Here is a 12,588-nt window from a genome sequence, read left to right on the forward strand (position 1 = left end):
TCATGATTAAATGGTTTCTTTTTGTCCAAACTTCAACTATGCATTAAGTTGTTCAATCATGTGTTTTGTCACACTTGGTATATTGACCTGTTAATTGAACAAGTACACCTGCAAAAGATCTTTTAAAAACTATTTTTTGCACAGAATAGAGTTACCTTATCAATTGTGATTGTGTACAATTATTTTTTTTTAGGATTTTGTCAAAAACATGTCACTCTATATAAAACCACAAAACCAACTTTAGGATCTGAATTGTTCATTATGGATCTTCTTAGGCTTGGAACAGACAACCACATAATGTTTGCAAATAATCTTTTAATACGTTGTAAAAAACAAATAAATCAGTTGCATATAACTTGATTGGATGTAATCATACTTATATGTATGTACGCTATGTCTGTCTATAGTTTGTTGTGGTGATATATGTATGTTTCTTATATAGTGTAACTTTGATCTTTTTGTCTTCTTTATGTTAATTTGAGGACCTCAAGAAGACTGGAGACCAGTTTGTCAAAGCTACCTAAATAAAGCTTGTCAAACCTTATCCTAGATTAAAAAAAAAAAAAAAAAAAAAAAAGACTAAGATTTTGGTCAAAACTCTACTCATTGTGTCTGACGATGAAATGAAGTAGACATTTCTCAAATCTTTGAACCCTGGTGTATATTCCCATTTTTGCTTTTCATGTTCCTTGACAGTGCTTAAACACAATTTGTAATTAAGGTAAAAATATTGAAAAAAAAACCCGAATCTGAATGGTTTGAAGAGCTCCAGTGACATATATTTTAGACAAATGGGCTTAAATTAGCTTTGAATGTGTCCTTCAAAATTCTAACAAACACAATATTATCAATCATTGAAGTGTCTTGACCATTCGCCTAACTCAGAATATACACAAGTGAAAAATACAGTTTTAATCAGAGCTGTTTACATGATGAGGTGGTGCTGACCACTACCAGTCTAAGAGGTCTATTATAACAAATCATAAAAAAGTCATGCATATGTAAAAGAAAAAAAAATATCTAAACTGGAATCTGCCCAATCAAATTGTACCAGCATCCACTCTGGCACATGAATTATCAGGGTTTATTTTATAAAACTGTAGACAAATGAACCTAGGACAACAGCCAATAACACACAGCAACAGAAGATCATCATTTGTTTCTTCGGAGCGTGCAAGAGAAGGACATAAACACACAAAAAAAGGTATTTCAGCATAAAACAAAGGAATAATAGGTAAAATAAGTAACAATGATTTCTTGAATTATGAGTCAAATTGTTCCGTGCCCATGCCAATGACTCAAATTATTCAACCCAAATCGACTCGATTGAAATGAATAGAAATGCCATTAATGCGCTCCACTCGTAGAAAACAAATGGCATTTTGTTTTGCTATGTTTGTAATTAAAGGAAGGAAAAAGTCGGAAAAAAATCAATAAAAAACAAAACATAGCAAGCCCGAGTAAACTATTTTTAGTGTAATTAAGATGTAAAGCAAAAAAGTACATACACAAACATAAACAGTGAGAAAGGGGTATGCACTACGCCAGACCCCTGCCCTCAATGCATGGGCACACACAAATGCTACTTGTCTCCAAGGTTTTTTGAAAGGCCTCCAGTTTTACAGTTTTAATATCATGATTTTTGTATTTTAAATTGAACATTAAAAAATGACTATGCAGAAATCCATCCAAGCAACATCAGTACCCGCTTATCCACACTAGAGTCACAGGCTTGCTGGTGCCTATCCCAGCTGACTTCGGGCAACGCTAAGCTAAGTCTTTTCACCTCTGTTTGTTTTGGTCCTGTGTTTTTCCATTGAGCCTATCCAAGAGTCAGCTGACTATGTCCTACCACAGTCTTCCAGGTCACCAGCAGCGGTGCTGCAGCCAAGCCCCGAATACCCAGTCACTGGGCTGCAGCCGTACCCAGAGTCCCTAGTCCAGCCGCTGCAGTCACCTCCAGTGTCGCTAACAAAGCCGCTGCAGTGGTATCCCGAGCACGGCACCACAGCAGAATCTCTAGCCCCCGGGCATGGCGCCTCAGCAGAATCCTTCAGTTGGTGCCCAAAAGCAACAGACACCAGAGCTGCCAGTTGGCCACCAAGTCATCTTTGTCTCAGGTCAGTGGACTGTAACTCATCTGTAACTCATCGTCTGTGACACGCCCCCAGTGGCCCGTTCCAGTCGACAACCAGCCAACACCTGGGCCTCCAGTCAGCACTCATTCGATGCCTTCAAAGTCTTCATCCAACAGTGTCCTGCCGTCTTCGCCTGCCGCTCTCCAGCAGCACTGGGGCACAAGACTGCCCGGGTTCTCCGGGGGTATCTTGTCTGGCGTTCCGGACGCCCCCCTGTCTCGCGTCACCGAGCACATCTTGTCTGGCATTACCGACACCCTCCTGACTCACCCGTCGGGCGCATCTCTTTTGGGGCCCCAGATGCCTGCTGGACTTGCCCTGCCAGGCGCATCTTGTCTGGCACCCCGGACACCTGCCTGACTTGCCCCGCCGGGCGCATCTTGTCTGGCCCCCCAGACGCCCGCCTGACTCGCCCCACCAGATGCATCTCGTCTGGCGGTCCGGACATCCACCTGACTCGCCCCGCCGAGCGCATCTTGTCTGGTGTCCTGGACGCCCACCTGACTCTCTGTTTTTGTTTGTGGGGTTTTGTTCCCTCCTCCATGCCCCCTTCTGCCCTCCCTGTTTGGGGTTTTTGGTTTTGTGGGTCTTTTGGTTTGGGGGGGGTTCTGTTATGGTTCCGTTGTGGGTTTGGTTTGGGTTGTGGTTTCTGTTTTGGGGGACTTTGGCTTTCTCAACTTGTGTTTTACTTTTTTGCTCTTGTGTCTTGCTCTCATTTGGTTTCCCTTGCGTCGATCCTCGTTAGCATGATTTGTTTCCACCTGACTATGTATCTGCCCTCGTGTCATCCAAACAACTGCCCCTGCCTTTTGTTCCTCCCCAGCTGTTTTGCGTTTCCTTGTTGTGCGTTTCCTTGTTGAGACTCTAGTCGATTTAAGTTAGAGTTTGTATTCAGTCCGTGTCAGGTCATTGTCTTTGTCACACATTGCCATTTTGCTCTTTGTCCGCGACCACGTCCAAGATGCCTCGCATCGCTCTTCGCCTCTGTTTGTTTTGGTCCTGTGTTTTCCAATTGAGTCTGTCCATATCTGCCACATTCGTTGCTAATGCCCTTTGGGTTGTTACGTTACTGTTTGCTGCCCTAATTTTCGGGCCTCTCTTTCAATTAAACACCAGCTTTTGATTTGACTATCTTTCATCATTTTGGGTCCACCCCTGCTCACCATCTTACCGAATCATGACAGTATTGCCCCCCAGCTGAGTGCCTGTACATTGGGGTTCTCTCAGTAGATGGGTGGGTTTCCTCCACCTTCGTTAGGGCAGTGATGGATGCAGTCCTGCATGTTTTCCAAGTTTAGATCCGCCGACATACCTCATACAAATGATCAGTTCATCAGCAACATCAGCAGAAGCCTGATAATGATCCTGATCATTATTCTGTATACTGTAGGTGTGTTGGGGCAAGAATACTGTCCCAGGGAAGACAGGGGGCATTAAGTCAGTGTGGACCATGTTTTGCGCCTACATTGTTGAGACAGATGATCTCAGATGTGTACATAAAATAGTTGGTGTGTGTAGTGGTTGCAATCCTCAAACCCTAGTTGATACCAACAGTTAGGAAAGCTGACACTAATACAACATTGCCTGGACATCGAGGACAGTGTCTCTGGAATGGCAATGTTGGGGTGGTGGTCCTAATCTATAAAAAGCATGACCGGAGTGTTCCAACAATAGGGATCATGCTATTTAGCCTCCCTAGAAAAGTCTATTCAGGGTTGGAGGGCCCATTGGGAAGTCGAACCTTGTATTCAGGATGAACAGTGTGGTTTTCATTCCGGCCATAGAACAGTGGATCAGCCTACAGCTAATGGTCTCCAGCCATTTGCAGGACACTTGAGGGTGTATGGGAAGAAGACCTTTGACCTTTCAGGAAGTTCTATGGCGAGTACTTGGGGACTGAATCTCGTGATATGGGCAATTTGGTCCATGTACCACTGATATCACTTTTGACCCACATTGCTAGGAGTAAGTCTGATTCATTTCCAGTGAGGGTTCAACTCTGCCAAAGCTGCCCTAACTTTGTTCATTACCTTATTGTCAGAAAAATCTCTAAAAGAAGACTAGGACAAGCCTAGCCTCTAAACAGCAAAAGAGTAACTCAGACCAGCCAAGACTGACTTTTCTCTGCTGTCAAAGGGGAAAGCTTGGCGTACATTCTCATGCGTTGCCAACAGCATTTTCGTAATACTTTTTATTCATTCAGCGAAGCATTGCACATTACAAGACATAACAAAAAGAGCCAGCCGGGCACCACCATCATCTGGGCCAAGGTCCCGGCTCACACTTTCCTGCATCGACCGCTCTATCTAAGGACTGGGGTGAGATGAACTTGGACTGCATAGATGGTAGAAATGCACACTATTCTAGACAAAAAAATAGGCACATAATGATACCAACCTAATATACAGTATGATTCCCTTCACACTTATGGACAGAATTTTTCAGCACAGTTGAAACATTGTGAGACTGCAGTTTGGTGGCCTCAGCATTGCATCTCTGCTTTTTGTGAATGACGTGGTGCTGTAGGCTTCTTCAGGCCAAACTCTCCAGCTTTCATTGGAGCAGTTCACCGCTCAGTGTGAAGCAGTTGGGATAAAGATCCACACCTCCAAAGCCGAGACCAGCGTCTTCAGTCAGCAAAGGACGAAGTGCCCTTTCTGGATCAGTGATGAAATACTGCCTTAAGTGGAACTTGTTCATGAGCGAAGGCAAGATGGAGCAGGGTATCGACAGGTGGATCGGAGCAGCATCTGCTGTGATGTGGACTTTGTACGAATCTGTCGTGGTAAAGTAGAAAAAGCTGAGCCCAAAGTCAAAGCTCTCTTTTTACTGGTCAATCTACTCACACTTATTATCACGAGCCGTGGGTCATGACCCAAACAAGGACATCTCAGATAGAAGTGGCTTGAATATGTTTTCTCCGCAGGGTGTCTGGGCTTTCCCTTAGAGATAGTCTGAAAATTTCAGTCATCCGGTAAAGAGCTGCTGATTCTCCACGTTAAGTGTCAGTTGAGGTGGCTCAGGCATCTTGATTAGGATCCTTCTAGGACACCACACCAGGTAGGACATATGCCAATGGCCCAGAACATTATGGAGAGACTGTCTGTTGGCTGTACTGGGAACACTTAGGGATCCTATGGTAGTAGCCCCCACCAAGTGTCTGGGGAAAGAAAGTATGGGCTTCTGCTTGCCTCCGCGACCCGGCCTCGGATAAGAGGTAGATGGATGCATGGATGGACAATAGAAAATCAAACAACGCTTACCCTGCGTGCTTCTTGTTGGAACTTAGCCGCTTTCTTTGTGTCAGCCACTGCTCTTTCAACAAAGCCCACTGATTGGTCCATATTACTTTCAATTCTGTCGATCATGCCTCCCTAAGAGATGAAAGGCAAAGAAATGAAGAGCAAATACCAACACACATACTCCAGAGGTGATAACAATAGTGCCTTTATGATGAATACAGTGGACCCCCGTGTTACGAACTTAATCCGTTCAGCGGCTATGCTGGTAACTTGAATTGCTCGTATGACGGGCAATCCAAACCTATGTTAATTCGTGAATGCGTGCAACGCGTGCAAAAACCTTAGGTAAAAACATCACAACTTTATACACATATTAAAAATTAGTAACATAATCTACTGTACAGTTAAATTAAATAACATAAATATACAAAGGAAAAATGACATTTACCTTTGGGGCGATGTGACGAGCTGGGTGGAGGTGGAGGGGAGCAGAGACGAACCAGCAGAATTTATTTATTTATTTTCTTAAACGCAAAATTTTTTCAAACGAGAACATATCATCGGAGATTTCCTTCACTTTAATCCATAATAGAAGAAGCCTCTTCATTTTGTTGTTGACCGTCCCCCGGCAAGGAAAGTCTTGCCCTTAGAAGATTGCCAAGCGGTTACGGCCATACTCTCTAACAAGGTTAACTATGCGTGCGCCTTCTTCGTATTTTTTTATTATGTCCTGCTTCGTTTCTATTGTCATTATCCTCTTACTTCTTCCTTTACCGCCACTAGCAATTTTAGAAGCCATGTCTAATAGATAAAGTTTGCAAAGTCTTCACAACACACCGACCAGCTGTGCCATCAAGCTAGATGAAGGCGTTCGGCCAATAGCATATCAGCATTTCTGTGATTGACGTGACGCCGGCCAATAGCATATCGGCATCTCCGTGACTGAGACCGTGACTGTGACCTTAATCGACCAATAGCATATCGGCATGACCGTGACTGAGACCGTGACTGTGACCTTATAAGACCAATAGCATATCGGCGTTTCCGTGACATGCGAGAATAGTTATTTTCGTTGATGATTTGTATTTTCATGTCATAACCTAAAATGAATTTGTATTAAAATCTAAATACAGTTAGCCCTGGTTTACGACGTCCCTGGCTTGCGTGTTTTCCACCTTACAATGTCGATGGCAGCGTTTTTTGTCCCTCCTCCTCAAACATGGCGCCCAGTGTGTGACTCTGCAAGTCGCACAAAACTACTCATTTTGTTCTACTCATACGTCTATACAGTGATCCCTCATTTTTCGTGGTCAATTGGGACCAGAACCGATAAATATAAACCATGATATAGCCCCCCCCTAACCGCGCCCCCCTCCACAGCGCATATATATATATATATATATATATATATATATATATATATATATATATATATATATATATATATATATATATATACATATATATATATATATATATATATATATATATATATATATATATATATATATATATATGTATATATATGTATATATATATATATGTATATATATGTATATATATATGTATATATATATATATATATATATATATATATATATATATATATGTATATATATATATATATATATATATATATATATATATATATATATATATATATATGTATATATATGTATATATATATGTATATATATATATATATATATATATATATATATATTTATTCAGTAGTAAAGGCCACCTGCGCTGTGGAGATTGGATGGGCAAGGAGGGATGCGTTTGCGAGGGCTTGCTTGGCCTGCTGAAAGGGCCGCACCTGCTGAGGAGACCATTCCAGAAGGTCTTTAGCCTACTTTTTTCGTAAGGCGTCGTAAAGAGGCTATAAGAAGTGGGCTGCATGGGGTAGGAAATGAAAAATTAACCATGCCTAGAAACTCCTGCAGCGCCTTGACTGAGGCAGGACGAGGAAACTCCATCTCTCTCAGGGTCCCCAATGTGGCAAGATGAAGATACACACGATGCTGTTCTAGTATACGTCTTTACTCTTCACTTGTCAACACAAAACTGGACAAACATTGTTAACATCATCAAAGAAATAAAACACAAGGTTCAAAGCTTCACAATCTCTTTCAGCTTGCCTACTGGGTATCCGGCCAGGTCCTAATGCCCGCCAACATATATATATATATATATATATATATATATATATATATATATATATATATATATATATATATATATATATATATATATATATATATATATATATATATATATATATATATATATTTTTTTTATTTATCTATTGCTTTTATTATTTTGTAAATGTGAAAAGTCTTCATTCAAAGCATATTGCAGTACCCTACAAATAACCTATAAATTACAACCGTAGCTACCCCTTTCCATCTTTTGACCTCTCGCAAGCAGCTGCCCGGACATCGGATTAAAGTGAATCCTCTTATATCATAACAACACATTTGAAATTTATATTTATTACAAAATAAATCTAGGGAAAAGTCAGATTTCCAAAGCTGTGCATTTTGACGTTGCTCTCGATGTAGGCACACAGTCAGGTGTGTGCATTTCCTCTCGGCACGCCGATGAGTCACGTGATCGGCTCCCAGAGACCAAGCTGTCAATCAATGTGCTTACTAGCATGTTCGTAATGTGTGCATGTGTGCTGAGCTGAGTGCACATAGGCAGTTACAGGAGAGACACAGGAGAGATGAAAGCAAGCTTTTGGATCCATTTGCCTTTTGTAATAAATTGGAATTTAAAGTGTAAACTCTGCATTTTAATCATGTTCGGTAAGCTTCTTGTGCTCTAGTCCGAGGAAGTGCTAAACGTATAGGCACGTGACAAGACACGGAAAAGAGAGGGCAAACCAATACATTTACGATATAAGGTTTAATCATTTAAGATCTAAGTAAATATGTGTACTGCAGTAGTAGTTCGACTTCCAAGGAGTGCCAGTGACAAGTGCATTTATAGATAACTTGCTTATCGGGCATGTCTCTCCGCAATATATTTTTTTTCTCCTCCCAAAAAATCCGCGATGCACTGAGGGCCCGAAAGGCGAAGCGCCAAGTCGCAAGGGATCACTGTATACACATCACCAATTTTGTCACTAGAATGCTGGTCTGCTATTGGTCGGCATCATGGAAGCTCTAAGATGCTGGTCTGCTTTTGGTCGATGTCACGGTTTCTAAAATGGTGGAACGTTAAAACTTTGTTCGCCTGTGTGCTTACAAAAATGTATTTATAGTGCATTTTAGTGCTTAATTCACACTTTAATTGGTCAATCATGGGTCCCAAAATTGCTAGTGATATTAAAGGGAGAAGTAAGAAGATGATTTGTATAGAAACTAAACTGGGGATAATCAAGAAAAACGAAGAAGGTTAAGCTAGGCTAGGCTATGGAAAATGGCCATTACAAGCTCTCACGGCTCTCAAAGGTGAATAAATCCATTTTATATTTTTTATGTATGCTATTTAACTGTATACGTGTATATTACATAAAAGTAGCTCACTCACTATACTATTTTGATACCAATTTTTAATATGTATATACAATTTTTATGTTTTTACCTGTGGTTTTACATGCATTTGCTATTTAACATATTTTTGGATTGCCTGCCATACGTCAATTTTGTGTTGTGATCCCAACCGCGGAATGGATTAATCTCGTATACCGGGGGCCCACTGTAGTGTTTTCACTTTCTTTCCAAATTGCTAACTTGCTTTGGAGCAGAATTTGTCACATACCTGATTTTCAACCAGCATAGCAATATCAACAAACATGTCATGAAGCTCTTTAATGCTGCTTTCCAACCTAATAATGTCTTTGTGACGAGCTTCAATTTCATTTAAGGCTTGCTGGTTTAAGTGTTGATCCATAATCTGTGGGGAAAAAACAACAACACATTATTATCAAAAGTAGAGAGAATACAGGGATTGGAGCGCCAAGATTCCCACCTTTGGCTGCCGCACAGCTTACACCGCAACCGACCCCTATGGACCCTCCCACAGCTGGTGGGCCCATGGGAAGGGGGACCCATGTAACCTCTTTGGGCTGAGCCTGGCCAAGCCCCATGGGTGCGGGCCTGACCACCAGGCGTTCAGCAACAAGCCCCACCTTTATGCCTGGCTCCAGAGGGGGGCCCCAGTGACCCATGTCCCACCCGATTCCTTTTATCTTTTTATTAATGAATGGTCTATAAGCCGTGCTTAGTATTATCTTCTTGGAGCTGTTTGCCATGGGTGACCCGGCCAGGGGCATAAAGCTACAGACAACTTAGCTACTAGGATCAATGGGATGCACAAACCCCTCCACCACGGTTAGGTGACGGCCCACAGAGATGTATAGAGGGATATATTATAAAAAAGTCTCCTTCTCACCCTATCTATGTCATCCTCAAGCTTGGGTCCTCTACTAGAGGCCATAGAGTTTGAGGGTTCTGTGTAGTATCTTTGATGTTCCTAGGACTGCACTCTTCTGGACTGAGGCTTCAGATGTCTGGATTTGCTGGAGTCACTCACCCAGTTTGGGGGTTACTGCCCCAAGTGCCCCCACTACCATTGGGGCCACACAAACCTTGAACTTCCACATCCGTTCCGGCTGCTCTTTCAACCCTTGATACTTCTCAAGTTTTTCTTGTTCCTTCTTCCTGATGTTGGCATCAACTGGGATCACTAAATCTATCACCACTACCCTCTTCTATTCTTTGTTCACCACCACTGTGTCTGATTGGTTAGCCAGGACCTGCTTGTCAGTCTGGAAGCTGAAGTCCCACAGCACCTTGGCCCTCTTGTTCTCAACCATTTTCTGTGGTATGGCCTATCGGGATACAGGTATTTCTATTCCTTACCGGTTACAGATGTTCCTGGATACTATTTCAACCACTTGGTTGTGCCTCTCCGTGTACGCTGATCCAGCTAGCATCTTACACTCTGCTACTATGTGCTGGACTGTCTCAGGGTCTTCTTTACACAGTCTGCATCTTGGGTCTGGTCTACTCTGGTAGATTCTGGCCTCTGTGAGTCTTGTGCTTATGGCCTGTTCTTGTGCTGTCATGCCTCTTTACTGTCTGTCAGTGGTACATGCCATATAGTGGTTCGTCCCTCCAGGTTGTCTGTTCCTCCTCCTCTGAACCCTCCTCAGGGTTCTGCTGCCTGAGACACTCACTTAATAGTTAATCCTTCAAGGCCATCTTTCTGATGTAGCCTTGTATTTTTGATGTTTCACCCTGGGCCGTGGCCTTGGCGCTAACTAGTCCTCGGCCTCTGTCTTTCCGTTAAGTGTATAGTCTCAGCGTGCTGGACTTGGGGTGGAACCCTCCGTGCATGGTGAGGATCTTTCTAGTTTTTATATCTGTGGCTTCTATCTCCTTCTTTGGCCAGTTTATGATGCCAGCGGGGTATCTGATGACAGGTAGTGCGTACATATTGATAGCTAGGACCTTGTTCTTACCATTCAACTGGGTTTTCAGGACCTGCCTTACTCTCTGGATGGTACTTTGCTGTAGCTGACTTCCTTATGACCTCTTCATAGTTTCCATTAGCCTGTGGGATGCCAAGGTATTTGTAGCTGTCTTTGATATCACCCATGTTGCCCTCAGTCTGGATCATCTTGCCTCTCTTTGAGACCATCCTGCCACACTTATCCAATACGAATGACATCCCTGTCAGTCAGTACATTTGGATCATGTAGGTGTCTAGTGCTGTCTAGCTCTTCATCATCCAGTACGTATGGATCATGTAGGTGCCTGGTACTGTCTAGCTCTTCATCTTTGACACTCTTTCTTGGATGTCTGCCATTGAGATGGTTACTGGTTCTTGTTCTGGGGGGGGCTGTTCTGTGCTCAACTCTTAGGCCCACTAGCCATTGGGCATTGGTCTTATGTGATGCCTGGCTTTCTCATGTCTTTGCAGAATTTTTCCACCTCAGCTTTTGGTGGGTCTGACTGTTGTTCCCCTCCCACTGAGAGTACACCTTGGCTGGTTCAGTGGAGAACAACTTGTTTATTCTTCTAGTGTATCTCTTCAATTGGGCAACAAGAGCTGTTAATCGCAAGATCTATTGCACTGTTCTGCATGGAGACGTCAGAAGTTGCTCCTGGTATTTGCTAGCCAGCCTGGGTATAACAGCTCCTAGTGCCCTGGTTACCGGTATGACTGTTGTTGTTACCCTCCACATTTTCTCTAGTTCTTCTTTCAGCCCTTGGTGTTTATCCAGCTTTTAGTGTTCCTTTTAATGGGTGTCGCTATTACTCGGGATTGCTACAGTACATGTATCACACTTGCAGTCTCTTGATGTATTTTTCATTCTATCAGGATGGGAGGCTATTAGGGGTGGGAATCTTTGTCTCACGATTCGATTTGATTACAATTTTGGGGTCTCTGATTCTATTCAGAATCGATTTTCCATTCTCAACGATTTTTTATTCAAAACGTTTCAATACAAATAGTTAAATATTTTTTCTGCTTCAATCAATAGAAGTGCAAGTAATTATCCTCATGTAGTAATAATCATGCAGGTCTTGCAAGACAATAAAAAGGGACACAATGTTATTTTACACACAGTACATTTATTAAGTTTTTATTTGTAAGGAGCATGCCTTTTTCCACAAAAAATAATGTGGACAACTGCTATTTTTGAAGCTCACTATAAACCATATAGCTTATATAGTATAAAATACGATTAAACAAACCAAAAAAAGGTAGAACAAGACAACAAGTTATGTTGTCATTTCTTCGGAAGTTACAATACAAAGATATTATGTCAAAAACTATTGCCCAAAAGAAAAATTTTCTCAGTAAATTGATGACAAACAAGATACAAAAATAAACTTTTTCACACTAGGAGCTAAATTGATAGTATGGAGAAAAGTATGACAAAAATGCGTGTCAGCTGGTTCATTTTTGTGTATATCGGGAGTATGCAACCATTGCAATCACAATTGTTTGTAACAATATTTATTACAGTAAAGACACTATTTTCATTTACATATATGTGAGTCATACGTGTTTGTGAATTAGTTTGGCATTTGCATACATTGTTTTGTATTTTATCTGTTTTTTAATTTTATTTTGTGGACATGCTGAAAATTAGCGTTTTGTTGATTATGGAACATTTTCTTTATGTTCTGTATGATTATTTTTCTTGGTTAGCTCATTTATTTCAATATTGTCAAGTCCTTAACAAG

At 41.7% G+C, this 12,588-nt stretch overlaps 1 protein-coding gene across 5 annotated transcripts in view; it reads right to left on the bottom strand.

Annotated features, from left to right (window-relative positions):
- Positions 1-298: 298 nt before the first annotated feature.
- LOC148420586 (syntaxin-3-like) overlaps positions 299-12,588 on the bottom strand; it is a 35,203-nt gene continuing 22,913 nt past the window's right edge. For 3 of the 5 annotated variants that reach the window (XM_088418622.1, XM_088418623.1, XM_088418620.1), the window contains 3 exons: positions 9,149-9,283; positions 5,402-5,512; positions 299-1,162 (listed from right to left, as the gene is read on the bottom strand). In XM_088418622.1, the coding sequence (XP_088274748.1) occupies positions 1,085-1,162; positions 5,402-5,512; positions 9,149-9,283 (324 nt within the window). In that variant the 3' untranslated portion in view covers positions 299-1,084. Of the gene's footprint in view, positions 5,299-5,401; positions 5,513-9,148; positions 9,284-12,588 lie in introns of all 5 variants that reach the window. The other 2 variants (XR_015866062.1, XM_088418621.1) reach the window with 2 other exon arrangements.

Source organism: Hippichthys cyanospilos, chromosome 7 (genome assembly GCF_059441005.1).
Source record: "Hippichthys cyanospilos isolate Australia breed blue-spotted pipefish chromosome 7, RoL_Hcya_1.0, whole genome shotgun sequence".
In the NCBI taxonomy this organism is placed as follows: Eukaryota; Metazoa; Chordata; class Actinopteri; order Syngnathiformes; family Syngnathidae; genus Hippichthys; species Hippichthys cyanospilos.